Source organism: Lithobates pipiens, unplaced genomic scaffold (genome assembly GCF_037356315.1).
Source record: "Lithobates pipiens isolate NorthernLeopardFrog02 unplaced genomic scaffold, aLitPip1_a1.2 Scaffold_13, whole genome shotgun sequence".
NCBI classification, from domain to species: Eukaryota; Metazoa; Chordata; class Amphibia; order Anura; family Ranidae; genus Lithobates; species Lithobates pipiens.
Window position 1 is genome coordinate 97,717,384 of NW_027507718.1, and position 27,555 is coordinate 97,744,938.

General features: G+C 45.1%; 1 protein-coding gene across 3 annotated transcripts in view; it reads right to left on the bottom strand.

The window, feature by feature from the left end:
* Positions 1-27,555, bottom strand: part of CORO2A (coronin 2A) — a 209,395-nt gene that overhangs the window by 147,802 nt on the left and 34,038 nt on the right. Inside the window, exon 1 of one of the 3 annotated variants that reach the window (XM_077475305.1) lies at positions 26,776-26,939. The exons of 1 other annotated variant lie outside the window; for it this stretch is intronic. In XM_077475305.1, coding sequence (XP_077331431.1) covers positions 26,776-26,778 — 3 coding nt within the window. In that variant the 5' untranslated portion in view covers positions 26,779-26,939. Of the gene's footprint in view, positions 1-17,969; positions 18,175-26,775; positions 26,940-27,555 lie in introns of those variants that run through there. One more of the 3 variants, XM_077475304.1, reaches the window with a different exon arrangement.

Sequence of the window (27,555 nt, forward strand, 5' to 3'; positions counted from 1 at the left end):
CCCCTACAGTTAGAATCACTCCCTAGGTAACACATTAAACACCTTGATCGCCCCCTAGTGTTAATTCATTCCCTGCCAGTAACATTTATACTGTAATCAGTGCATATTTATAGCACTGATCACTGTATAACTGTCAGTGGTCCCAAAATAGTGTCAAAAGTGTTTGATACATCTGCCAAAATGTCAGTTACCATAAAAAATAAATAAATCGCAGATCACGGCCATTACTAGTGAAAAAAATAATAATAATAAAAATGCCTTAAATCTATATCAATAAATCTATATCCCATTTTGTAGGCGCTATAACTTTTGCGCAAACCAATCAATATACACTTAATGCAATTTTCTTTTACCAAAAACATGTAGAAGAATACATATTGGCCTAAACTGAGGAAAAAATGTGTTTTTATTTTTAAGTTTGGAATATTTATTATAGCAAAAAGTAAAAAGTATTGTGTTTTTTCAAAAGTGTCGCTCTTCTTTTGTTTATAGCGCAAAAAATAAAAGGTAATCAAATACCACGAAAAGAAAACTCTATTTGTGGAGGAAAAAATTATAAAAATTTCATTTGGGTACAGTGTTGCAAGACTGCGCAATTGTCATCCAAAATGTTACAGCGCTGAAAATTGGCCTGGGCAGGAAGGGGGTGAAAATGCCCCGTATTGAAGTGGTTAAAAAAAAAAATAGTTTACTTCCAGTCTGGACCAGAAGTGATGTCCTTACTTCGCTCTGGTCCTCCAAGGCCATAGAGGCGGTCAAAGCAGATTGACTCTTTCATCGTCTGCGTGACAAGCCAGCGGGACCGAATCTGCAGAAACGGTAAGCATGAGAGACACCAGTGAGAAGGCCAGCCACTGGCTGTAAAAAAACGATACCGGGTTATGACTGGTATGTTCAGCCATAATCCTGTTAAACCACTTGCCAACCACAAATTTTTCAGTCAGCAAGTGGTTAATAAATATACAGCTGTCATGTGACCCAGCTCTTTCCCAGCCGGTCTGCAGGGAAACATAAGCAGGAGGGGGGTGGAGGTGCTTTTAGTCATCTGCTGTTGGCCACATGTTCAAATAATTTTTTTTTTAAAAAAACAACATAAAACAGTCTTCAGAATACAGAGTAAAATGATTAATATTATCAATAAATGGTTTTAAATTGTCAAATATAAAATTTCAAATCTTAATTTTTTGGCAATAATATGACGTGGGCAGATTTCTGACAGTCACAGGCTTTGCCACACCCCTCCACTCTGTGCCTTAGAATAAGAGGGAGGTGAAGGTTTCACCAATCTACATGTAATATCCCACCCCCATTGTGTTTAGCTGGTTAGTGTACATGGAGGAGGAAGGTGGGAGTGGGCTGTCATCTACAACTCTGTATAATCACAGGAGCTGCTCAGATGTGATAGTGAGTTTCTATGCTGAGCATTTCCTCCCTGAAAACTGAGCATGTGCAGAGTTGCCACCACCGTTGCAAAATCCCCAGCTGCATTAGGGACTTAGACGGAAGAGGGAGATACACAACAGCAGGATCAGCAATATTTTTTTTTGCAGAATACAGAAAACGAATTTCAGTGTTTAAGTGAGTATGAACAGAGTGTAATACAGCATTTATTGATATATTTTTATGATGTGGATTTAGTGACACTTTAAAACCTAAGCCTGTATACACAGTTCAGCCTTTAGGAGTATGTACTGTACACAGTGCAGAGGTATATCCAGCCTAGCATATACCTTGCCAACGACAGTAGCAATACTTACTGCATGCTTGCTGGAGAGATAACAGCTTGAATAATAGCAGCACTGCCTTTAAAGCAATAAAACAGCACCAACATTTATATTTTACTGTATATTACCACATATTACAGATTACTCATCGGCCTATACCTTATGAAGGCAATTTTTTTTGAATCTGGAGTCTACAGTATGTCCTTCTCTCTTTCCATATGCCTAAATGCACATGCCACTCTAAATAGCAGTCTGCTCTACACGTTTCTACCGATCCTCAGGCAGACAGGTGCACAGCGTGCAGTAGGTGCAGGCCAGCTCATGCATTCACACAGGCAGTATTGCAGTTGCTTCTTGCTTGACTAGATGTGCATGTCTCTCCCAGTATTATGGGCACCTGCCCCCCTCCCTCCTCATTGTCTCTCCCAGTATCATGGGCACCTCCCCCCCCCCCAAAGGGGTGTATGCAGTGGCAGTATATATGGCCCCCATTTCCCTTAGGGTCCATGTGCACTTCACACATGGATAAGTTCTGCTTATACTGTATATGTATATTTTCTGAATAAATGATCAGTTATGACAGGTTTACTTTTAGCAGCAGTACTTGGTCCAGGACCCAGAAGTATGTTCTGACATGACAATGGAAAGGTAGGTATATGCTTTGGGGTAAATGCAGCATCAACATAACCCTGGCACAGATTTGCTTTCACTCAAACCAAAATGGAGTCTGTGTGTTAGCCAAGGGTTATTTCACCTTTACCAAATACTGCTTATGCAGATAAGAGGCAACTGTAGATAAGAAAAAAAACTGTTCATTGAATAATGCCCTTTCTATAGTTGTACGCCATTTACGCATTTCATGAAGCATGACTGGAATACACCCGGCATGCTGCCAAGGACATTGCTAAGAGAGGCCCAGCTATTACTGTTAACATCTACCATTACAGGAGCTCAGAACTACTGCATCAGAGGAGAGACTGCGCATGTAAAAGGGGTTGGAATCAGAAAGAGCTCACTCCTGCAATAATGACTGTGAACACTAACAGCTAGGCCTCTCTGAGCAACATCCTCATAATTTTTCAGTCAGGCTTCAGGAGGTACATACATGACCTACAGCTATAGTAAGGGCCTTATTCAACTTTGGTTAAAGCTGCACAGCTTGTTTTTATCTACATAAACTGTTTTCTGGTAAAGATGAACAATACCTTTAACTAGAGGGCGAGCAATATAAATCGGCCATCCGATATTTTGGCCATTTTTGATAAATCGGCATCGGCCGATTATTCTCAAAATTAGGCCGATATTTATCACTGACCGCCATTCCTCCTCCCTTCTCCACACTCAATGCGGCGCTTGATGCTTGCCAGAGCCTCTGAGTGTGAGAAAACTGACACGTAACAGAGAGGAGAGAAAGAGGATCTGTCAGAATTGAGCTCAATGTCAGGGGTGGGCGGGACCCGGCCGAGGTGAGCGGGACGCAGCAACTATCAAACACTAGTCAATGGGATGGGATCTGGCCGGGCCGCTAGATGTATGTGGCACCACCCCTTTTCTTAAGCAGCTCAATCATTGGCTGGTGTTTGATAGCCCACCCCCGACATTAAGCTCAATTCTGACAGCTCCTCTCTCCTCTGTTACTTGTCAGTTTCACACACAGTCACACTCAGCTGTGTGAAACCTGCCAGTGCCACCGCCAACTAGTGCCACCTGCCAGTGCCACCGCCAATCAGTGCTACCTGCCAATGCCTGCTAGTGCCACTGCCAATCAGTGCTACCAGCCAGTGCCAATCAGCGCCACTGCCAATGCCACGTGCCAACCAGTGCCATCTGTCAGTTCCAAACCAGTGCCACCAACCAGTTCCACCTGCCAGTGCCAATCAGTGCCATCTGTACTGAGAACATCAAATGTGTGGTAGAGTGACAGGAGCAAGCAGGGAGGAGTGGAGTGGGTGAGGTTTTTTTTTTTAATCGGCCTAAAATATTAGCCACAAAATTTGGTATCATATATCGGCCCCAATTTCTAAACATCGGCATCAGCCAGAGAAAAACCCATATCGGCCGATCTCTTCCTTTAACGGACTAGGCAGTAAAGCTTATGAAAGTGTTAGGGTCACAGTCTACCATGGGAAGCCGCTTCCCATGGTGGCAATCGTGCGCACGCTTCCGACCCCACTGCTGCATCCATTGACTCAAACTTGGCCACATCCCTGCTCCCTTTTCACTGGATTTGTTTGACAGAACTGGGAGCCAATGAATCCTGGTGCCCGAGCATACTGAGACCCAGAAGTGAAGGTGAAGAAGAGCTGCAGATGTGCACATCGTTGAGTCGAATGAGGGCTCAGGTAAGTAAAAGAGGGGGTTATGAGGGGAGATGCTGATGCCTAAACATTTTTCACCTTAATGCAAGGAATGCATTTAGGTAAAAAAATATTAAGCTTTAGAACCACTTTAACTTAACCAAGGGGCATAAACATGAGAAAATAAATAGGACTGCCCATGATAAGTATTTTCAGGCTTTACCCACTGTTAAATAATTATTAAAAAGCAAAAATTCCACAAAGTACCAAATGAATGCAGCTACCCTGCAAACTAACAGAAAAAAAATACACTCCAATCTATTATTATATGGATTTATCTAGCGTCAGCAGTTTGTGCAGCGCTTTACAATATAAAAGGGAGACAACACAATACAATTCAATACAAGAGGGTTAGGAGGGCCCTGCTCCTGCAAGCTTACAGTCCAATAGGGAGGGGCTGGTGAAACAAAAAAGGTAGTAACTGTGGGCGATGAACTGATGAGGGAAGTAGAAGATTTGGTTGTTAACTGAAGGCAGGATAGGCCTCCCTGAAGAGATGAGTTTTCAGGGATCACCTAAAAGTGGACAGAGTAGGAGATAACCGGACAGATTGGGGTAGTGAGTTTCAGAGGATGGGAGAGGCTCTGGAGAAGTCCTGGAGACAAGCATGGGAGGAGGAGACAAGAGAGCGGGAGGTCTTGGGAGGAGCGGAGAGGACGGACGGTTTGGGTGATATATGAAGATTGGTGATGTAGCTCGGGCAGAGTTGAAAATGGCTTTGTATTGTGTTTTGAATTTTATTAGTTGGGCAATGGGAAGCCAGTGGAGGGATGGGCAGAGAGGGGTGGTGGACACTGAATGGTTGGTAAGGTGGATGAGTCTGGCAGCGGCATTCATGATAGCCTGAAGAAGGGATAAAAGTGATGTAAAGTTATAGTCAGTTTCATGATAAAAATGTTAAAAACAGTGATGAGTTTTCCATGTCTGGTGAAAATAGGATTATATTTTTCAATTTGCATATGCAGTCTGTAAACTAAAATGTGTAACTTGTATACAAGATAAAACAAACAATATTAATATTTCATTGACTTACATTTTTATTTTTGATTTGATTGCACTAAAAAGCTTCCAAAAGCCAAAACATGATTAGCTTATATGGGTAACTACAGAGCACTCCTCTGTGCATGCATATTAAATAAGCTCCTATATGGCTGGATAAGACACTAGAATAGGAATCCATCATGAAAATCTAGGCATTTTCATTTTATATGGTTCAATAGATTTATGGCATGTGTATAACTGCGACAAAATTGCAATATGACCACATGCCTCGGTAACTTCAAGCTGGTTAATTGTAATAATGGCTTTCAGTCAATGTTTTAAATGTCTGTTTAGGCATAAATAATAGGTCAGTAATGGAAAATGGTTCTTAGGATGAACTACCTACTACATTTTGAAATCTCCCAGGATCTCTCCACGCAATTTCTCAGCGTTGACTCCGTAACATGGAGTTGGATGTAACAGGGGGAATCTATTCTTCATAATCAATATAATTTAAGGTAAAATAAGACTTCCATGGGTGGGAAGAGTGAAACCCTCTCCTCTTAAGGCTTGTTCACACTTGGCTACATTTCTACCACTTAAAAAATGCTCCTATAGCATTAGTATGGGCGTTAGGTGTTTTACAAGCAATGATGAGGAATTTAAAATGCTCCCCAAACGCCAGGGCAATTTTCAAGTGCTTGACGAGTGTTAAGGCACATTAAAACTGCTCCACAAACTATTCCATTGCAGTATTGAAACTAATCTTAATGCCCCGCAACTGCCTGCCTGAAAGGCTTCAAAACGCCTCCTTTAAATGATAGAAAAAGATTGGAATCAAAAACGTACATTCTTCACAAGTTGTCGATTAGTTATTGTATTACTAGTTTAAAGAACTGTACCAGTTCACCTTTCCTAAGATTAAGCCTCTTCTGGTGGGGGGGAGGGGGGGCGTGTCCAAGATGCCAACGTGAGCGGCCGCACTTGCATGAGCTCTGTTGGTTTGTGGACTTATCCTGCTCCTGGGGGTGTAATTCCTCAATTTACCCTTTACGATCACCTGGATGAGATATAGATCACCAGTGGCGGCACTCAGTAAGGGGAAAAAGCTCAGTTTCCCACCGATTGCAGAGGACTCACCGTCAGCCTCCGGCTCTCACATGGAGGCCCGAGCCCTGGTGGTTCTTCCACGTGGCCTCACAGACAGACCCAATGGGGTCGGTGGACTCCAACGCCTGGGCTTGCCAATGTAATGGTGGCCATAGCCACCTGCCAGGCTAAGCTTACAGCGAAGATAGGAGACTCACATCAAGCTGTACTGCCTCTAAGGCAAGATATGGACAAACTCTGCTCTACAGTCATGGAGACAGAGCAGAGAGTCAGCCAGTAGATGAAGAAGTGGAACACAATACTGCCATTCGCTCTCCCCAAACCAAGGTGAAGGCCCTGGAGTACAGAGCAGAAGATGTGGAGAACAGGAATAGGAGGAATAACCTCCAAATCATCGGCCTAGAAGAGGGAGTGGAAGGCGCAAACCCATCCAGTTTTGTTGAAGATCTGTTACGCAGTCTTCTACCAAATGCCCACTTCTCCCCTCACTACTGACAGAGTTCCACCTAGGCCCATACCTCCTGGAGGCCCCCCCAGGACCCTTATTCTCCTCAAGAAACTGTCCTCGGGAAACTGCGCTTTCAAAACAAGCTGCTAATTTTCTCAGACTACTCAGTGAAGATGCAGAAGCTCTAGAAATCTTTTGATCAGGCCAAGCGGCGGTGAGGGCCCATAATACGCACTACATTATCTTGTTCCCGGCCCGTCTGCAGATACAGGATGAAGAGAGTTTGCTTCTTCACCACACATAGAGAAGTGTCCACCTGGCTTGATTCTTTGTCACCACTCCATTGATCCAAGGACTGCAAGTCGGGTTTCCTTCCAACCTGCATAACTTTTGGCTACTCTGTGGGCCCAAGCAACTGGGTCTCTCCCACCATTTCTGCTAGCAGGCCATATAGCCGATTTAAATGCCTGGTGCATGCCCGTTGTGCCACACAGTTTTTTTTACCCCTTTTTGCCGTCTAAGATGGTGCCCCTGACATTGTTAGGAGAATCCAGCAATACTCATTTTACCCACACAGAGGTGCTGTAGTATAAAATGATCTTAATTGGATACTCCTTAACCTCTAACTTGGGAACAGGGATACGGGAAGATGAACAAGATTTCTAACAGTGGACAGGAATTCTGCTTATGGCTGATATGCAAATATTTGTCCTAGGAACTGTAGTGCCATGCCTGGGGGCAAAGCTCCATTAGCGACCCAGATGCAAGATTTGCAACTGTTGTGCCTTATTTGCAATGCAATTGTGTAACCTAAGTATGTGCTCCTGACTCAGTCAGATGAACTTAATGATAATTCGTACTTGTTATGACGTTTAATGTGGAGGAAACCACAAAATTTCTCTTAGCATTCTCAAGTACACCCAACATTAAATGACGAACTTACCCAGGAAACCGTCTTCACACCCAAAATGAAGGGCTGCTTTAACAGTTTCACCACCCCAGCGGATGCCTATTTTGCAGTGCGCTAGTCCGCTTGCTCTTCAGTCCCAAAAGCCGGTCCTGGGGGGGGTGAGGCTTGCCTCCTGCACAGGGCCCCCTTTGCAGCTGGTGTGCCGATTTGGTTCTGGGATGACATCTGTGTGCTTCAGGAAACCCATTTGGTGGTAGATCCCTCGCTCTCAAAAAGCCGTGAGTTGGGCACCATTATCATTCCACCTACTCTAACTTTACAAGGGGTGTAAGTGCTTTGGTGCTCAAAAAGCTTCCTTTTAGACTCTTGGACCTGGCTTTGGATCCGGACTGCAGATTTGTGCATGACTAATAACATATTCACTGTCTGAAATGGATCATTGTAGGCTTAGATTTGCCGACGTCCGGCCTCTTTGACACTGTTAACTCAGATCATGGCCAAGGCTGCAGAGTTTGCTATCGACAACGCTGTTATCCTCTTGGATTATAATCTGGTTCCTGATGCCGGCATGGACAGGCTGATGACCAATAGTCCCTTGCACTCGGCTTAGCAACCTGGGTGGATACCTATGGCCTGGAGGATGCATGGAGGTGGAGACACCATCAGTCCCAGGCTGTGCAGGGGGTGGGAGCTGCTGGCTCAGTCTCCCAGCGGCTCACAGAGGCTGAGACAGCTGCCAGTCCAGGCATCTGGGTGTATCTCACTGGACTGGCTAAGTGAAGTCAGCTGAAAGCGGGATTTAGCCCACTAATACAAGCCACCCCTGACCCTTTTAGCTGCCTTTATGCTATTAATTCTCAGAGTTCTTCAAAGATCACAGCAGACTCTAAATTCAAGTTTCAATCACTTTCTAAAAGATCCAGAAACCTCTGTTGTGTGTTTACGTTAGAGAGACAGCAGGCTACCAACATCAGAGCTGGTTCACATTTGTGTGGGTGGTGCCGCTGTGGGACCCACAACCAGAAAAATGTAGGACCATGGGCGGGTGTCATTAATCCTAATCGCACTCTGCCCGCATTGGAAATTGCACCCATACCGGGAACCTCAGTTCCCGTGCAGGCTGCGTTTTAAAAATGAGTGCAGGGACTTCTTCCCTGTGTGTTGGGGGCAATAGCAGCCCATTCACATGAATGGGCTCTAGTGTCCGAACAAACTGTGGCCCGCATGGCCGCACAGGTGTAAACCTAGCCTCATAGAAGAAAAAAAAAAAAATTTAAGTGGAAGTCCAGTAAAAAACGAAAAATGTTTCCATTACTGGCTTACGTAAAATATCTTTATCTTTGACATTAATTTTCTGTGTAGTCGATTGTCAAACTTAGAAAGTCTAATCAAAGCCAGACAAATCAGCTTCTTCAGGGACAACTTTACTTACTTATTTCTGAATTCTGCATGGGGGCTTCTCACTTCCTGAAAAATTTGTCGTTCTCTTCTACACACCCCCGCCCCATCCCTCCTCTCCTTCACAGATCTCCTCCTGTCTTCATAGCCTCGTTTTGGATAGCAGTTTTTCCTGAGAGAGAGGGAGGGAGAGGCTTTGGAAGTATGTTGTTTGTTAGAAACTGTAAGCTAGATTACAATGCCACAAGGTGTGGCCCCCGCGATGGCACCGTGTGCCTGGCGTGGCGTGGCCCCCGCGATGGCACCGTGTGCCTGGCGTGGCCCCCGCGATGGCACCGTGTGCCTGGCGTGGCCCCCGCGATGGCACCATGTGCCTGGCGTGGCCCCCGCGATGGCACTGTGTACTGCGCACTGTGTGCATGGTGTGGCACATGCCCAGCTGAGAGAGCTACATGTGAGTAATGAGTTTAAGGCTATGTTTCCACTAGTGCGACTTGTCATGCGACTTGACAAAGTCGCATGACAAGTCACAGCCCATTAATTTCAATGGTAAACGGTCCCATCAATACGACTTTGAAAAGGTGCCTGCACTACTTTGATGCAACTTTTGATGCGACTTTGATCCAGAGTGTAAAGATGGATCAAAGCTGCACTCTAAATTGCAAAGCTTTGGAGTCACACTAGTGGAAACATAGCCTAAGGCTTGAGTGCGACTTTGGAGTGTGACTTTGGTGCAACATCGAGTGCAGCTTTGATTCAACTTTACACTCTCTGGATCAAAGTTGCATCAAGGCATTGCAGGTACCTTTTCAAAGTCACTGATTTTTAAAGTCGCATAGATGGGAACGGATGCCATCAATTATGTCCAAAGTCGCATGACAAGTCGCACTAGTGGAAACAGAGACTTAGTGTAGTTGCCTGTACTATGATCATTTTAGACTGAGCCGAGACCCCAGAGCACTTCCAGCTACACTGGCTCCTTTCTCCTGTGCACAGCTATGTTGTATATGTGCACTGCACTCCCCCGTGTACTGTGTGGATGGGGCTTTTTATTTCTTCAGTTTGTCATGAAGAAGATGTAGAATGAGAGAACACTGGGCAGGAACCTATGATTAGCTCCTCCCATCCTGTATACGCCACTGGCTACACAGGAACAGTGTCCCTCCGAGGTAGTGATGTCACCGGCTTTCAGTAACCACACCCACTACCTGATTTTAGTCTCAAAAGGAAGAAGATTCAAAGTCATGTGACGGCACTGGATTCAGCAAAATAAAATAAAAAAGTTGAAAAACTGGGATTTTCTCATTTTGAGACATAAGGCTGAACTTAGCTCACATTAATGAATGCAGGGTAGAATTTAAGACGCCTTTCACATGGAGGCATTTTACAGGAGCTACAGTGCTAAAAATAGCGCCTGCATAGCACCTGTAAAGAGCCTCTCCTGTCTCTCCAATGTAAAAGCCTGAGTGCTTTCAAACTGGAGCAGTGCGCTTGCTGGATGGTAAAAAAAAAAGTCCTGCAAGCAGCATCTTTGCAGTGCTGTAGGAACGGTGTATACATTGCTCCTAAAGCGCCCCTGTCCATTGAAAACAATGGGACAGCGCCACCAAACCGCCGATGCAGTGGCGCTTTGTGGGCGGTTTTAACCCTTTTTGTCCACTAGTGGGGGTTAAAACTGCCCCACTAGCGGCCAAATAGCACCACCGCTTTACCGCCGATACATGCCTGCCCGCCTCAGTGTGAAAGGGGTCTAAGTGCTAGGGTGGACTCTCACTTTAAATTTCAATGTCTGTGCTGTAAAATTTTAATATTACTTTTTTCCTAAAATTCTTCTAGATACAGAGATTAAAAAATGCTTGTTTTAAATTACTTTTATTGCTCGTTACCCAATACTTCAGTGTGCATGATCTGGCAACATGTGATCAAGCTTGCGATTATCTGTACAGAAAGACTTTTAAGACCAATAGATAACTGGTATGTGAAAGGGTCGCCATTGACCATCATAATTCTGATAGATATAACTTCCACAATTATTCCCTAGAATTATGTATAAGTTGAGTGAACTTACTTTCATTGTATTAATACAACTTTATTGATTTAAGCAAGATACGAATACATTTACATTCCTTCGCAAACAACATGTCTTTGGTTCACCCTCTGCGTGAGCCAGTGACAGCTATCAGGTAGGCTAAATTGAGCAATGTAAATTATATATGGTATGAAAGGAATGTGAAGGTGACAAAAGTTACTTCTGTTGTAAAAGGTTCATTGAATTATATGGATTTGTTCTTCAACAGTGAATTATGGTAATGATTGTCAGTGAATAAAGTCATTCAAAACATAATTAACATAATTTACTACACCTTTAAAGTGTATGTACAGTCTTTTTTTTTTTATTATTTTTTTTAGTTATGGATACAATATGGAAAGTTTAGATGATGTTTTTTTGCTGTCTGTGGAACTGTCAGGTCACCTGAGGCCAGATGACAGGTCTACACCGCTGGGGTTAGGAGCCCACCGCTGGGGTTGTGGACCCTTCGGCTGACTGCTGCGGATGGAGCTCTGGGTGGTTCAGGAAAGCAGCTCCACCTGAGAACCGACACAGATCAAACAGGGAGCTACAGCATAAGATTCCCCAGGGCGTGGAGTCCAAGAGCCAGCAGGTTTTCACCAGAGCCTCCAACTGTGAGGATGGACTTTGCTGCAGCTGACTCCAGTTCGCAGCCCCCAGGGTCTCCAAGTTCACACTCACAGCTGGCTCTGGTGGATGGAGAGGAAGCAGCAATCCTGGGCAACAAGGAATAGTCAAGAGGACAAGCAAAGGGTCAGGGCTACAAGCAGACAGACAGGGATAGTCAGGATAACAAGCCAAAGTCAGTACATGGAGTCAAATGTAGAGCACACAGGAAAGCCTTAACACACTTTCTCGGACAAGGCTGGCTTGCAGTGCACGGAGTTAAGTAGTGTTTCCCGTTAGACCCCTCACGGAATCCTTCGCAAAGCACACGCTAAAATTCAAAAATTTCCTGGCACTCTGAGATTTCAACCTTTGGGCAAACGAGCCCAAAGACCCCATCGCGACTGCCTGCATCAACTAGAAGAACTGGGTCTCCAGCAACTGATAGACTCCCATGCATGGGTCAGGACACACCCTGAACCTCATTTTCAAACAGAACATTGACGTCAACATACTCGACAACATAACATTGCCATGGACAGATCACCACGCCATCAAATTCAAAATCTCTACCAACATCACCAACGAAAAACGGAATCCTGTAACAACGCACTGGACCAGATTGCATAAAAAAACTGTACTCCGAATCCTTCAAATCCACTCTGTCCAACAAGATAACTACAATAACCTTAAACCACTCTACGGAGGAAACACTCAACTCCCTGAACAGGGCATTGCTGCAATCAGCAGACTCGGTAGCACCAAAACGCAGGGCTCTCATCAGGAAGAAAAACTCTGGATGGTTTAATAGCTCCCTCGCCATACTAAAGCAAGAACGCAGAAGAGCGGAAAGAACATGGAGAAGAAATACCACCGAGGAAAACCACTTTAACTACAAAGGTCTCACAGAGAATTATCGGAAAGCAATCTTCAAAGCCAAAAAGGACCACTTCTCATATACAATCTCAACGGCCACAAACCAACCACGGAAACTGTTTAAACTGGTTAATCAATCAATGAATCCGGTGTGCCTAGAACCCCCAGAAAGTGAATCCCGGGATTACTGTGACAAACTGTCAGATTTTTTCATCGATAAAGTCAAAACCATCAGGGAAACAATCCGTCAGAAGAAAACATCTGACCTCAGCCAGCAAATACATAAAGAGGATGTCTGCACCAACATACCGCAACCGCCAAAATTGTCACTATCCCCAATTACCGTAGACACCGCAAAAAACATCATTAATAAACTGCGTGACAGTACCTCGCCTATTGACATCATCCCCACAAAACTACTGAAAGAATGCTCCGACATCGTGGCTCCAACCATAACCCACCTCATAAACTGATCATTCCACGAAGGGATTGTTCCCAGCATCCTCAAACAAGGCATCGTCAAACCTCTACTCAAGAAACCAAACCTGGACCCTCAGGATCCAAACAACCGTAGACCAATTACAAGCCTCAACACCATTTCTAAGATCATGGAGAAAGCTGTAATACATCAGCTACAACTCCACCTGGATACTCACAAACTCCTGGACCCGCTGCAATCAGGCTTCCGCCCGGGTCATGTAACAGGAACAGCTCTCCTCAAGATTTGGGACGACGGCCTCGAAGCAGCAGATGGCGGAGAGCCGCGTCTCCTCGTACTGCTAGACCTAAGTGCAGCGTTTGATACAGTAGATCACAATACTCTACTCGTCCGCCTCACAGAAGTAGCCGGAGTCCAAGACATAGTCTAAATAGTGTGCGTCCTTCCTAGGAAATCAGTCAGACAGTGAAACAAGGAAAATTCCTCTCCGAAACTCGGGCAGTCACCTGCGGAGTCCCTCAAGGCTCTCCTTTGTCACCCATTCTCTTCAACATTTACATTCGCCCACTCCTTCAAATCATCAGATGTTCAGATCTCTGCTTCCACTCTTACGCTGACGACACGCAACTTTTTTTTCGGATGAATGGAAAAAAAGATCACCAACAACAACTTGAAACCAGTCTCAAATCAATAGAGGACTGGATGACCACTAACTCCCTCCAGCTGAACGAATCAAAGACAGAGCTTCTTATCTTACACCCAAATCATAAGCCCACAACCAAAACCTCCTGGTCTCCACCAACCGTCTTTGGGCAGACTATCTCCCCAAAGACCAAAGCGAAGAGTCTCAGGGTTATTTTAGATGCACAAATGTCAATGGATGCGCAAATAGGAGCAGTAGTCAGTGGATCTCACCATCTGCTGTGCATGCTTCGCAGACTCATCCCTTTTATCCCAAAGAATGACAAAGCAGTGGTAGTTGGAACAATCATTAATTCACGACTGGACTACGCAAATTCGCTTTACATAGGATTACCACAATATCAACTTGCGCGATTACAACTGATCCAAAACACGGCGGCAAGGCTGATAACAGGAAAAAAACCCTGGGAATCCATCTCTCCTTCACTGAGGAGCTTACATTGGCTAACCGTAAAAAATCGGATCACATTCAAGACCCTTTGCCTCACCCACAAATGCCTGCATAGAGAAGTTCCGCAATACCTAATGGAGAAAATAAATCATTACACACCAAACCACAGTCTTCGATCAGCCAACAAAAACCTCCTCCTCGTGCCCAAAGCCCGGTATAAATCCAAGGGGGATCGGAGATTCGCTGTCCAAGGGCCTCGGCTATGGAATGCCCTACCAATCAACATTTGCCTGGAAGAAAATCACCTGGCTTTTAGGAAAAAACTCAAGACCTTCCTCTTTTAGCAGATGATCAAAGCTCTTCACAGCGCCTAGAGGCGATTCAGTTCGCATTGTGCGCTATACAAGTATTTCATTCATTCGAGGCTTGGGTGTAGCCATGCTGAGAGAAGATTACTTAAACATGCAGGTGTGAGTGTGTGGTCCTTAACCACTTTCAGACCGGACCAATTTGCTGGTCAAAGACCAGACCACTTTTTGCGATTCGGCACTGCGTCGCTTTAACTGACAATTGCGCGGTGGTGCGAAGTGGCTCCCAAACAAAATTGACGTCCTTTTTTTCCCACAAATAGAGCTTTCTTTTGGTGGTATTTGATCACCCCTGCGGTTTTTATTTTTTGCGCTATAAACAAAAATAGAGCGACAATTTTGAAAAAAAAAACGCATTATTTTTTACTTTTTGTTATAATAAATATCCCCCAAAAATATATAAAAAAACATTTTTTTCCCTCAGTTTAGGCCGATACGTATTCTTCTACATATTTTTGGTAAAAAAAATAAATAAAAAAAAAATCGCAATAAGCGATTATTGATTGCTTTGCGCAAAAGTTATAGCGTTTACAAAATAGGGATAGTTTTATAGCATTTTTATTAATAATTTTTTATTATTTTTTTTTACTAGTAATGGCGGCGATCAGCGATTTTTATTGTGACTGCGACATTGTGGGGGACCCATCGGACATTTTTGACACATTTTTGGGACCATTGTCATTTATACAGTAATCACTGCTATATAAATGCAGTGATTCCTGTGTAAATGACACTGGCAGTGAAGGGGTTAACCAGTGGGTGGCAGTGTAGGGGTTAAGTGTTCCTAGGGGCGTGTTACTAACTTTGGGGGGGTTGGGCTTTCATTTAGTGAACACTGATCTCTGCTCCAATCACATGGAGTAGAGATCAGCGTCACTAGTTGCTAGGCAGAATGGAGAAATGTTGTTTACAACGGCACTTCTCCATTCGGCCGCTCCGTGAGACGATCGCAGGGATGCCCGCGGCGGTCGAGTCCGCGGGTCCCGCGACCGGACTCACGGGGGTCCCGACCAGCGCGGGAGAGCGCCGCAGGCGGCACGCTCCCGATGGCAGGGCGGCAAATTTAAAGGGACGTACATGTACGCCCATTTGCCTGCCCGTGCCATTCTGTCGGCGTACATCGTCGTGCGCTGGTCGGCAAGTGGTTAAGCTGATACACAGACCATAGAGGTAAGCAGACACACAGGGCATGAAACATTACTGCAGAGTCATGACAGTAACCTTGGAGAAGATTCTCTTTATCTGTCCTGAAGACATAACAGGAAGTTAGAGGAAATCTCCAAAGATGAGCTAGTTGGACTGGGCACAGACATTAGAAGAAATCAGATCACAAACACCATGTACGATAGTTTCCATTAAAGTATGTTTGTTAAAGTGGTTGTAAACCCTTACAAACCACTTTGATCTACAGGTAAGCCTAGATTAAGGCTTACCTGTAGGTCCAAGAAATAACTCCTAAACTTACACGGTTTAGGAGGTCTTTGCCAAAAGACAGGCACCGCTGTCATGGTGCATAGTAGTCCATTATGCTTTACCTTTGCAGGGAATCAAAGAGGAAGTAAACCCATCAGGGTTTACTTCCTCTTTAATGCACTTAATGGGTACCACTGGCATTCAGGGACAACAGGAATCCCTTTCTGCAGAAACCACAGCAGGCTCATAGACATGGCATTGTTTCATTCCATTCAAATAGACTGGGGCACATAATTTCATGCTTATATGTTGTCTTAGGCATCCCATGGATAAATCCATTTTGTTTCCTTCCACCACAAGTGGAAGGAAAAAAAAAAAAAATCACTAAATTTCCTCATCAACACAGGCAATATCTCCGGCTGTGCTATTGTGTTCTGCCCCAGGGGCATGGGGAGCCTTCCCAGCTGGCAGAACACAATGATTACAGCTAGTGGCTATAGCCACTGGCAGTAAATCACATGCCAAAAATCTGACAGGCTGGTTGTACCCAAGTCAATCGGTGGATCAACATGGGTACAATCAGCCTGCCCATACATGGATTGAAATGCAGCTGGTCCCCGGTGGATTTTGATCCATGTATGGCCTGCTTAACTCAGGTTGCAGAATAAAAAAGGTGCACATATTGTATATATGCTTCCATCCCATAGCCTCTATTCATCCCAGGCACTGTAGATTATGAAAACCGAAGCACAGCATAACATCCAAAAGGACTCTGACCCAAGAATTCGGCTATAAAACTGAAGGTAACATTGTACAAGATTGTACAAAGGTTATAAAAAAGGTGATCTTCATGCTTCCAAAGGCAATATTTTCTTTTTTTTTACGACAATGAGTTCACTGCATCATGGTAAAAAAAAAAAAAAAAAAAAAAAGAATCTTCTGTAAAGAGCTACCCCGGCCCCCCCCCCCGCCCCTCTTATACTTACGTGAGCCAAATCTCAATCGAGCACTATACATGAGGGCAGTGGCTTTCTCAGCTTTTGCCCTCCATATTGGCTCAGAGACAGCAGTGCCAATCAGACAGTAAGGAGGGAGCAGAGGGGCAGAGCCCTGTTCTGTGGGTCTTACAGAGGTGGTTCAGGTGTGAGCAAGCACATGTACCCCCAGAGCAAGTGGCTTGCTATGTGGGCACTGAGCAGAGAAAGAAGGGGGGCAGCCAGGAGCACTGGCAGGGTACCTGAAAAGAGGCTAATTGGGACTGCTCTGTGCAAAACCACTACAAGAGCAAAAGCAAGTATGACATTTGTTATTTTAATTAAAAAAAAAATTAAGCATTTACAATATTCACTTTAATATCTATCTATATATATTCATTAAAGAAAAAATTCAATCACCATTGCAAAATACTAAACTCCCCATCGCGTCTAAACTTTTAACCTCAAAATGTACTATTCCTTGCAAATAACACCTCTGAAATTTAATCATATCAAATATCTTAAACAGATCATTAAACACTGGAATTCCAGTTATTCCAACCATAAATATTAAATTATCTCAACCAACAAACAAATTCCAAATGGACTTTAAAAACAGATCATACTGTGAGGCTGGTGGTTGCATCCTCGCATTAGGACATTCAAAAAGAATGAAAAAATAAATAAAAAATACCCGTGGAGTTATCTTAAACCCTCTTCATAATTGAAGAGTCTGCAATACATCCAACATGAAGGGGGGATACAGCCTTGACAGAGCCATGTAGACTAGCTAGGAGCAGAATTCCACTACACCATTACATCAAGATTCAGTCCAGTTTGAAAGCCGCAGGACCAATTAAAGGAATCAGGGAGCGTATGCTTACATGATCAACAAAATGTACAGTAAAGCAAGGAGGGACTTTTATTTTTAGGCAAACTGCCTACCAGGCTTTTAAATTTTGTCCAGACTTGTTATAACACAATTTAGAATGTAACTATATACACAGATACCATAAATCTAAAAACACGCACCATACAGACTCCAGCAACAACCTGGCATATCACTAATATGACATACAAAAAAGGAATAAACCTTGCAGAACTCTAACTACGTGGATCAACCAAGTTGAAGCAGTACGAGAAAGCGATCAGTTGTCAGAACAAAAACGTGCATTTAGACAGGTCGAAAAAAGTGACTTACCTGCAAGGCACTCATTTGTGGTAGATGTCCAAAGGCCATTTGAGTGTTTTTAAGTTAAATTGGCATAATATTTTTGCTTTATTTCCGGTCAGCTAGGGGGGCCACTTCCAGGTCATATGAAGGAGAAATTGCTCCTCTCTTCTTCAAATGCTGTAACAGTCCCTGAATGTCAGCCTATTAACCATCCCAGCAAACATTCCACTGTTCACAAAACAAGGAAGTGCAAGCAGTAATACCCACAATCAATGTAAAACCTATGTCTTTATTGCATGGAACATATCTATTCACATCAATAAAAAACATTTCCTGAAAACAAACAGCCATATTTGGCAGGTTATTTCTTTACACTATAGTGTGAAGTAGCATAAAGAAAATTGCTTACATGTGATCTTAAAGGGCAACTCCGCTTTCAAAAATTCAATGCAATATGACAGCCTAGAGTCATTCTGTACACTGTGGGTTCAGAACCATACACAAAAAAATTGAATTTCTTCTTGTGCAATTGGCTCACCAATTTTTGCCATCAGTCTGCACTAAGATACAAGACTAGTTTTAGGCATTCCTACAAAAAGTCATTTAAGTTTTGCCAAGATACTCTAATGCAGAGTACACACAATGTTTTTTTCAATGGAGTTCCGAAAAAACGGACTTGCCTACACATGATCACACCAAAGTCCGATAGTTTAGAACGTGGTGGCGTACAACACATACGACGGGACTAGAAAAGGTAAGTTAAATAGCCAGTAGCCAACAGATGCCCTTGTGTAGTTTTTGGTCCGTCGGAATAGCATACAGACGAACGGTTTTCCGGATAGGAATCGATTCCATCAGAAAGATTTAAAACATGTTCTTTCTATTTCTAAGTCCATCAGAATGTTTGAAAAAAAAAAAAAAAAAAGTCAGATGAAGCTTTGGAATATCCGATGAAATGATTCCGTCTGATGTTTTCTGGCGGAAAGTCTGACCGTGTGTACGTGGCATTAGGGTTAAATAAATACTTCTAAAAAGGGAAGCAGACACGCCACTTTTTTTTTTTTTTTTTTAAACATTGAGCATGCACCAGGTGATAATAATGAATCCAGACCCTCCCATTCAGAATCAGCATCCGTTAAACAGATTGGAACAAATGGCTTTTTCCCTCAGAGTAGAAAAATAGGATTATTTTCTCTTACGTTCAATGACTGACACAGCTCCTTTACTTTAGACCATCGGGTTGTTACGCCACCTTCAGGAGAGGACTAGGCAGAACATGTTAACACGTACAGAAAACAGAACTTTCTAGTTCCGCCCAAGGGGTGGTCCCTTCAGTAACAACCCCCAGCCTGCATCCTGCAACCTCAGTACTTCAACAAGCAGTATAACGTAAAAAATTGGAGTGGAGGGTGCTGTGTCGGTCAGTCAATGAACTACAGAGAAAAGGATTTTACGGTGAGTACAAAAATCCTATTTTCTTTTACGTTCACTGATTGACACAGATCCTTTACTTTAGACCATCGGTACATCCCCAAGCAGTGTCACAACGAGGGATGGGAAACATAAAAACTTCACCCACAAAACAGAAGTGCTTCCCTAACAGGGGAGTCACCACCTTATCTAACTGCATCAGAACTTGCAGTAACAATGCAACAGTGCATTATACTTAAAAAGGTAACTGTTTCTTATCAAAAAACAGAAAAATTTAAGTGTGATTGCAAAATTACACAGCTGCCTGCAAAACAGGCATCAGCTGATGCACTGACATCTACCTTGTAGAATTTTGTTAAGGTGTGAACAGAAGACCAAGTCGCCGCCTTACACACTTGAGCGACAGACGCTTGATGTCGGAAGGCCCAAGAAGTTCCAATTGCCCTGGTGGAATGGGCCTTGACCGGAAAGGGGGGCACCTGCCCCTTCAAGGCGTAGGCCTGTACCCCAATCTGTCTGATCCACCTGAAAATGGTGGCAGACGAGACTGTCATGCCTTTTTTTCCGACTGGTTACCGAAACAAAACAGTCCGACTTCCGAAAGGGAGCCATGGCAGACAAATACACCCTTAGAGCCCGGACCACGTCCAGGGAATCAAGGGCCACCTCCTTAGGGTGTGTCGGTTTAGGACACAAAGATGGTAACACAAGGTCTTCATTGATGTGGAACGCCAAAACCAGAAAAGAAGGTTGCGGCAGAAAAGAAGGTTGCGGACGCAACACCACCTTATCCTTATGGATAACCAGATAAGGCGACTTGCAAGACAAGGCCGCCAGTTCCGAAACCCTCCTGGGCGATGTAATGGCCACAAGAAAGACCCCTTTCTGGGAAAGAATCAACAAGGGAATTTCTCTGATATTCTCAAACGGCGGTTTCTGAAGTGCCGATAACACCAGGTTCAGATCACACGGGGCTAATGGTGGACGCACCGGAGAAACCACATGCTGTTAAAACCAGCAATGGTAAAGCAGGATAGAGAATCGAACCTTGAGACAGAAAGGTCCTCTCGTAACGGCAGTCACCAGGGAGCATCCGCCACCAGATGCACTAGGTCGGCGTACCAGGGATGCCGAGGACAATCTGGTACAACCAGAATTACTGGAATCCCCTCGGTCTCCACTCTGCGGATCAGACGGGGTAGTAGTTTTAGCAGAGGAAAGGCATAGATCAGTTCGTACTAACCCCATGGAGCCACCAGTGCATCTGACACGTCTGCCCAAGGATCTCTTGTCCTCGACACAAATCTCAGCACCTTCTGATTGAGACGGGAAGCCAGGAGATCCACGTCTGGTGTGTCCCATCGCAGGCACAATAGTCTGAACACCTCCAGATGCAGCGCCCATTCTCCTGGGTCCAGCATCTGGCGACTTAGGTAGTCTGTCTGCCAGTTCTCCACTCCCGGGATGTAAATGGCCGATAGATGTCACTTTGCCCACTGAAGGATGTGAGCAACCTCCCGTGTTGCGGCCAAGCTTCTTGTTCCTCCTTGATTGACAGACGCCACCACCATGGTGTTGTCCGACTGGATCCTGACTAGACGCCCTCGAAGTCTCATTGACCATGTGGAGAGGCATAGCCTGATCGCTTGTAGCTAAAGCTCATTGATCAGCAACTTGGATTCCTCCCCCGACCAGAGTCCCTGGGTCGACTGTACTTCCAGGACTCCACCCCAGCCAGTCAGACTTGCATCCATTGTGATCACTTTCTAATGTAGAGGTAGGAACGACTTCCCGGACCAAAGTGCCGGGGATCTCAGCCACCAGAGCAGGGAGTCCCTGACTGACTGGCTCACCTGAATCTGCCAATCCAGGGATAACGGAGATTTCGTCAAGATCTCCTTCTGCAAGACTCTGGTGTGAAACTGGGCGTATGGCACTGCCTCAAAGGAGGCCACCATGAGCCCCAGGACTTGCATGCTGAAGCGTAGCGAGGACCACCTGCAGTTCATCGACAGTTTTACCGCGGTTCTAAGTGTCTGCAGCTTGTCTGAAGGGAGAAACACTCTTGCTACCATGGAGTCCAGCAGTAAACCTAGGTACTCGTCATTGAGTCGGTATAAGCACCAACTTTTTTAGGTTCAACAGCCACCCAAATTCCTGCAGGGTCTGCATGGTGATCGCCACATCCTCCTTTAATTCTGAGGCGGAAGATGCTCTCAGGAGGAGATCGTCTAGGTAATCTACGATTAGGATCCCACGTTGTCGCAGCAATGCCAGAACTGGTAAAGACTCGGGGGGCTGATGCCAAAAAAAGGGAGAGCCACAAACTGGTAGTGGGCGTCCCCACCTGCAAATCGCCGAAACCTGATGCCAGAGGTGTGTAGGTACGCATCCTGGATGTCCAAAGATGCCAGGAAGTCCCCTTGATGGAGTGCAGCGACTACTGAGCGAACTGATTCCATTCTGAACCTCTGTACTTTCACGAAGCAATTGAGGGCTTTTAGGTCCAAGATTTCAGTTCCCAAAAAGGAAGGGGTACATCCAAACAGATTGATGAAGAACCCCTGGAATATTTCTGGTTTCCAGGTCCCTTACCGCCTCCATGAGGGCATTCCGGCGGTAAGGGAGTTAGGGTATGCTGGAGGGGAAGAATCTGTTTGGTGGCCAAGAGAGGAACGCTATCTTGTAGCCAGAGGAAATCAGTTTGCAGACCCATTGGTTGGACAGCCAAGAGGCCCACCGGGCTGCAAACTCCCGAAGGCGACCCCCCACACATGAGACGGATGGGGGCAAACCTTCATGCGTTAGCACTCTTGCTCGCAGGCTTGTTAGACTTGCGGTTCCAGGGGCGCTTTTGTCCTTCAGGAGGTCATCCTGATGATGTTTAGCCAAAACCCCAGGCAGACAAAAAAGCCATTTGTGAGCGGAAAATGAGGGCCCTTGCCTACGGCGTAGCTCCTTAGCCTTTCTGGCCTGTGGGAGTAAGGTACTCTTCCCACCTGCGGAATTCTTAATGATGTCATCCAACAAGGCTCCAAAGAGCCATTCACCAAGGAAGGGTAGATCAGTCAGGGCTTTTTTAGCTGCCTGGTCTGCGGACCAGCATTTTAGCCAAATCAGGCGCCTCAGCACCACTGCTGACACTGAAGCCCTGGAGAGCAAAGGAAGCGTATCCAGGGCCATGTCACAAATGTACTTAAGCCCTTGCACTAACTGGTCTGCTAGTTCCACGCAGACAGGAGAAGCCTGTTGCTCCCCCAATTCGTGGTGCAAAAGTTTTGCCCACTCAGTAAGTGTCTGTGACACAAGTGCGGAGGCCAGTACTGGTCGCATTGCTGACCCTACAACCGTAAACATGTAACGGGCCACTGCCTCGGCCTTCCTGTCCATGGGGTCCTTAAAAGCAGGAGTCCCCTCTACCGGGATTGTGGTTACTTTATTTAACCTGGATACAGGGAGGTCCACGAGTGGAGGAGCTGACCATTTTTTAAGAAGGCTCTCCTCAAAGGGGTAACGCACCGCCATATATTTTGGGACTGAAAAAAGTCCGTTGCGGTCTACCCCATTCCTTGTATATGAACTTATCGAAATAAGTCAGATACAGAAACACCTTAGGTGCACAGGCTGGCTTACAGGACCCAAAAGGACCGCTACATCAGCAGAGGCATCTGCTGTATCCTGAATCTTCAGGGCATCATGCAAGTGCTCCAACTAGCGATTTGTTGCACGTGGACCCGGGCGGGGACTCATCCCCACTTTTCCGATTGGTCCTGGTCAGCGTCATCTGAAACGACAGAGCAGGGGCCGCCAGTCTCAGCGGGGCCCAAGTCTGCGTCAGAGCTCTCCCCGGAGGACGGGGTGGGGGCAGGGGGTGTTTACACAGGGACCGCCGACACAGCGTCCAGAGGCACTGCACTGTTTGCAGGCAAACTATTTGCAATTGCCTGGAGTTCGTGGGAAGAAACACCAGTTTCTGAAGCCAAGCTGACCCACCCTGTCTGCCACCTGTTGGGGACTTAGAACAGGTGTATAGTCCCACCCTCCTAACTGCTGCAGACTGCAGGACTCACCACCGACCGAGTTCTGCGCCATCCAGCTAGTAGTGCCTGTGTCCTGTGTCAGCTCCCAGGTATCTGTGAGAGGAAACCGCGCTGTTCTGAGCCTCAGGGATCAGCACTGGGCATAAAAAACGCGCTAGGCTACAAAAAATGGCTGCCGAGCATCCAGTATAAAGGACATAAACACAGGGAAAATGGCCGCTGAACTATAGTAGAATGGTTCCTGACCATGCTTCTCCCTGGTCACACCAAACAACTGTACACAGAGGACAGTGAAAAAGGACAGAGAAAATGGCGGCAGACAGCACTATGGCGATCAGCAATAGCAGACCTCCAGACACCCAGCAGAGAGACAGCAGACACCCAGGGCACAGACACCCAGCCCAGCCCGCCACCCAAAGTTAGAGCCTCCCAGGGGACCCCTGTCTATGGTACACACACCGCTCAGCAGCCCATGCAGCACCCCCCCCCCCCCCCAGGGAGAGAAGAGAGGGAGGAGAGGGACCCCCGAATCAACCTCCCAGGGAATGCCCAGCTGCTCAGCCCCAACGAGGCACGGAGAGCTGTACTTACCATCTGGACAAGCTGGGTAGATTCCATCACAGACCCACTCTCCGATCAGTACGGGGTGGCTGCTGGCCACGGCACACTGACGCAGACATCAGTAGCCCGTTGAGCGCCGCCCCTGGAGCCTGAGGGGCATGTCGTGGCTGACCCAGAGCGTAGCTATGGTCTGCACACGCTCGCTGGCCAGGCTGGGGAGACTACAATGATAAGGGTATTCAGCCTGTCACCCAGCCAGTTGTTGATAGCAGATCACAGGATCTTAAAGAGGAAGTAAACCCTGATGAGTTTACTTCCTCTTTTTTTCCCTGCAAAGGTAAAGCATAATGGACTACTATGCATCGCATAGTAGCCCATTATGTGTCATTTACCTGACACAGGAGCCAGCGAAGTCGCCGCTGTCCCCTGTAGTCCGCCGCATCCATCTTGCTGGTGGCGTCTCGTAGCTCCGCCGCTGTCGTTCGGCTAAGCCGCGATGACGTCACTCCCGCGCATGCGCACGGGAGTGGCGTCTCGCAGCTCCGCCGCTGTCATTCGTCGAAGCCGCGATGACGTCACTCCCGCGCATGCGCACGGGAGTCGACAAATGCGGCAGCTCCATTCTTGGAACTGCCGCGCTCAGTGCGCCGCTGTCTACGGCGCATGCGCCGTAGTCAGCGGTGCCCGTTTTCGGGCAAATATCTCCTAAACCATATAGGTTTAGGAGATATTGCTTGGACCTACAGGTAAGCCTTCATCTAGGCTTACCTGTAGGTCAAAGTGGTTTGTAAGGGTTTACAACCACTTTAAACTTGCACAAAAACCTATCTTCAGGGTTGCTAGGTCCATCTCCTTCACTAGGCAGAAAAAAAAAACTGAGGCTGCAGGATGCAGGCTGGGGGGGTTGTTACTGAAGGGACCGCCCCTTGGGCGCAACTAGAAAGTTCTGGTTTTTGTACATGTTAACATGTTCTGCCTATTCCTCTCCTGAAGGTGGCGTAACAACCTGATGGTCTTAAGTAAAGGAGCTGTGTCAGTCAGTGAATGTAAGAGAAAAGTAGGAAACTGCAACAAAGTTTGTTAAAATCTCTGCAATGTACTCCAATTAAAAGCGGGATACTTCACAGAACAACCTCAAATGGACACATTTTTATTGTTGGGGCAAAGATTAAAAAGGTAATCTATTTGTTTTATTCTTCAAACAGTCTGCTTGTAAGAGCCTAAAAGTCACTCGCTGAATTAATGTGAATTACCGAGTCTAAATATCATTTATCATACCACTTAAAAGCGGTAGTAGACCGTCAAAAAAAAAAAAAAAAAAAAAGAAAAAAGAGCAATGGGCCCCCCTGCAGTTTTAAGGCATAATGTACTACTATGCACCGCATACTAGCACATTATGACAGACTTATCTGTACAGGGAGCCCTCCAGTGCAGCGCTGTCATATCTCCCTGACACTGCCATCTTCATCCGGTCTTCCATTCGGGTTCCTAGGCTCCGGTTTGCTGCTATAACCAAATATTTTTACTGAATGCCAGTGTGTAGACACTGTCTATTGTTGTGATTAGCTGTGATTGGTCACAGCTAATCACATGGTACAAACGGGCTGTGTTTGGCCCTGTCTGTACCATGTGATCACTGTGACCAATCACAGCTAGCAACACAATTGTATACAACGAATGGCATGAAAAGAGGCCATTGTTTACAACTGTCATGTGATCTATGATTGGTCACAGAGATCAAATGACACTGGCAGTGGGCTGGTACAGTGGTTAGTCACCCACTGTGTACGCTGGATGAAGCGGGTGACAGATCACACTGGAGCGGCCATGCAAGGTGCATTCTTGGGAGGATGTCATATGGAAAAAAAAATATGGGTTTATGAGATTTGCAAATCATTGCATTCTGTTTTTTGTAGATTTTACAGAGCGTTCCAACTTTTTGAGATGTAAATATATATATATATATATATATATATATATATTAGTTCCATACCTGTGGGACCACTGTAGACAATTCTGCATTTATAAAGGGGGCAACAGGGCCAATGCCCCAGACCCCTCAGACAGAGTGAACCCCCACCCCCCCCCCCCGCCCCTACCAGAAGGGACCCCAGACTTCCTTTATTAAAATATAATAAAAATGAAACTCATCTTCCCTCAAGACTTCAGTGGTGTGTTTGTTGAGGAAATTGTCCAGTTTGTAGCCTTTGCCTGGCTTTGTTCGTGTCTTATGCCATCTCAGGCAGTTTTGTTTACACAATGAAGGGCTTGCTTATACCTTTCCAGATATTAGTGTAGCTCTTAGAATATACTTGAGCATGCTGGTCACTAGTTGTTCGGGAGAAAGACTGCAAATTTGCATAGATAAAAAATGATCCACGATGACTCATGAAAGAATAAGTGCTCTGTGCCTACTGGCCATTGAGGGCAGTGCCCTCAAGATGATACAGTTTGAGGAGTTAAAGATTTTGCAGATGCTAAGTGCAGGAAGAAAGGCTTTTTGTAAATATTGTAGTGTGATGGATAACCGATGTACACCAATTCCAATTACCTGTGTATTGTGTATTCTTGGAGTCAATAAAATTGAGAAATAAGTCTTCTTCAGAGATCTATTTTTTTTTTTTTTTTTTAGAACAAATGCAGTGTATTATTCATTTCAGTTTACTTTTTTTTATCTGCCATAAATTAGAATTCCATGTTGAGCCCCCCCCCCCCCCAGACAAAGTGCCCCGTGTCTAAATTCGACACTGACTGTAGAAGCAAAGAATCACTGTAATAATCGACACCACTACATTTATCACCATGGTCTTTCAGGTCCTGCGCCGAAGGCTTTCTTTCTGCACAGTGAACACAAGAGGTCAGTTTCCGCTTGTACTTTAACGCATGCAAGATGTTCTGATTGGATGAGGCAGAGATTGTGATGTCCTTCCTCTTCACTTCAGAGAGCACCTTTTATTTACGGAAACAAAAAATAAAAATACAAGCTGTTCTGGGAATGATGGCCATGCTGAGCGAGGGGGAAACAAAAATAGGAAGGAGGTAATAAAAGCTATGATGGCATTAATATTACAACTTTAGATTGTAGGTTTTTATCCTTTGCTTACAATACCTTTGTAATTCATATCAGTAATAATTTAAAGTCATAAGGTACATAAACTACCCTAATACCTTACCAGCACAGAATACGAATGTTTACCTATATATGATATGATTGTTCTACACACAAACACACATAAGAACTGCTTGAGGCAAGGCAAACTGCTGTTTGTTCTGTGCAGGTGCATTCATAACAATGCAAACCAAAAGAATGACTATGGCTTACTGGAAACAAACCAATCTGTGGTTTAATAAGCAATGACTGCAAATCATCATCATCATCAAATCACACCTATCATTATGAAGCTTATATACACATAACTGGAATGCAAAGGCTGACTGCACATCTGTCAAAGTAACCCTTGCAGAAGTAACAGAGTTATTGAGTATGTTACATAATACTCTTAATTTCACAATGTTTTATCCAGGGAAAGTATCTTTAGCACTGTGTAATAAATTTAGCAGTTATCCTTGCAAACTAAATC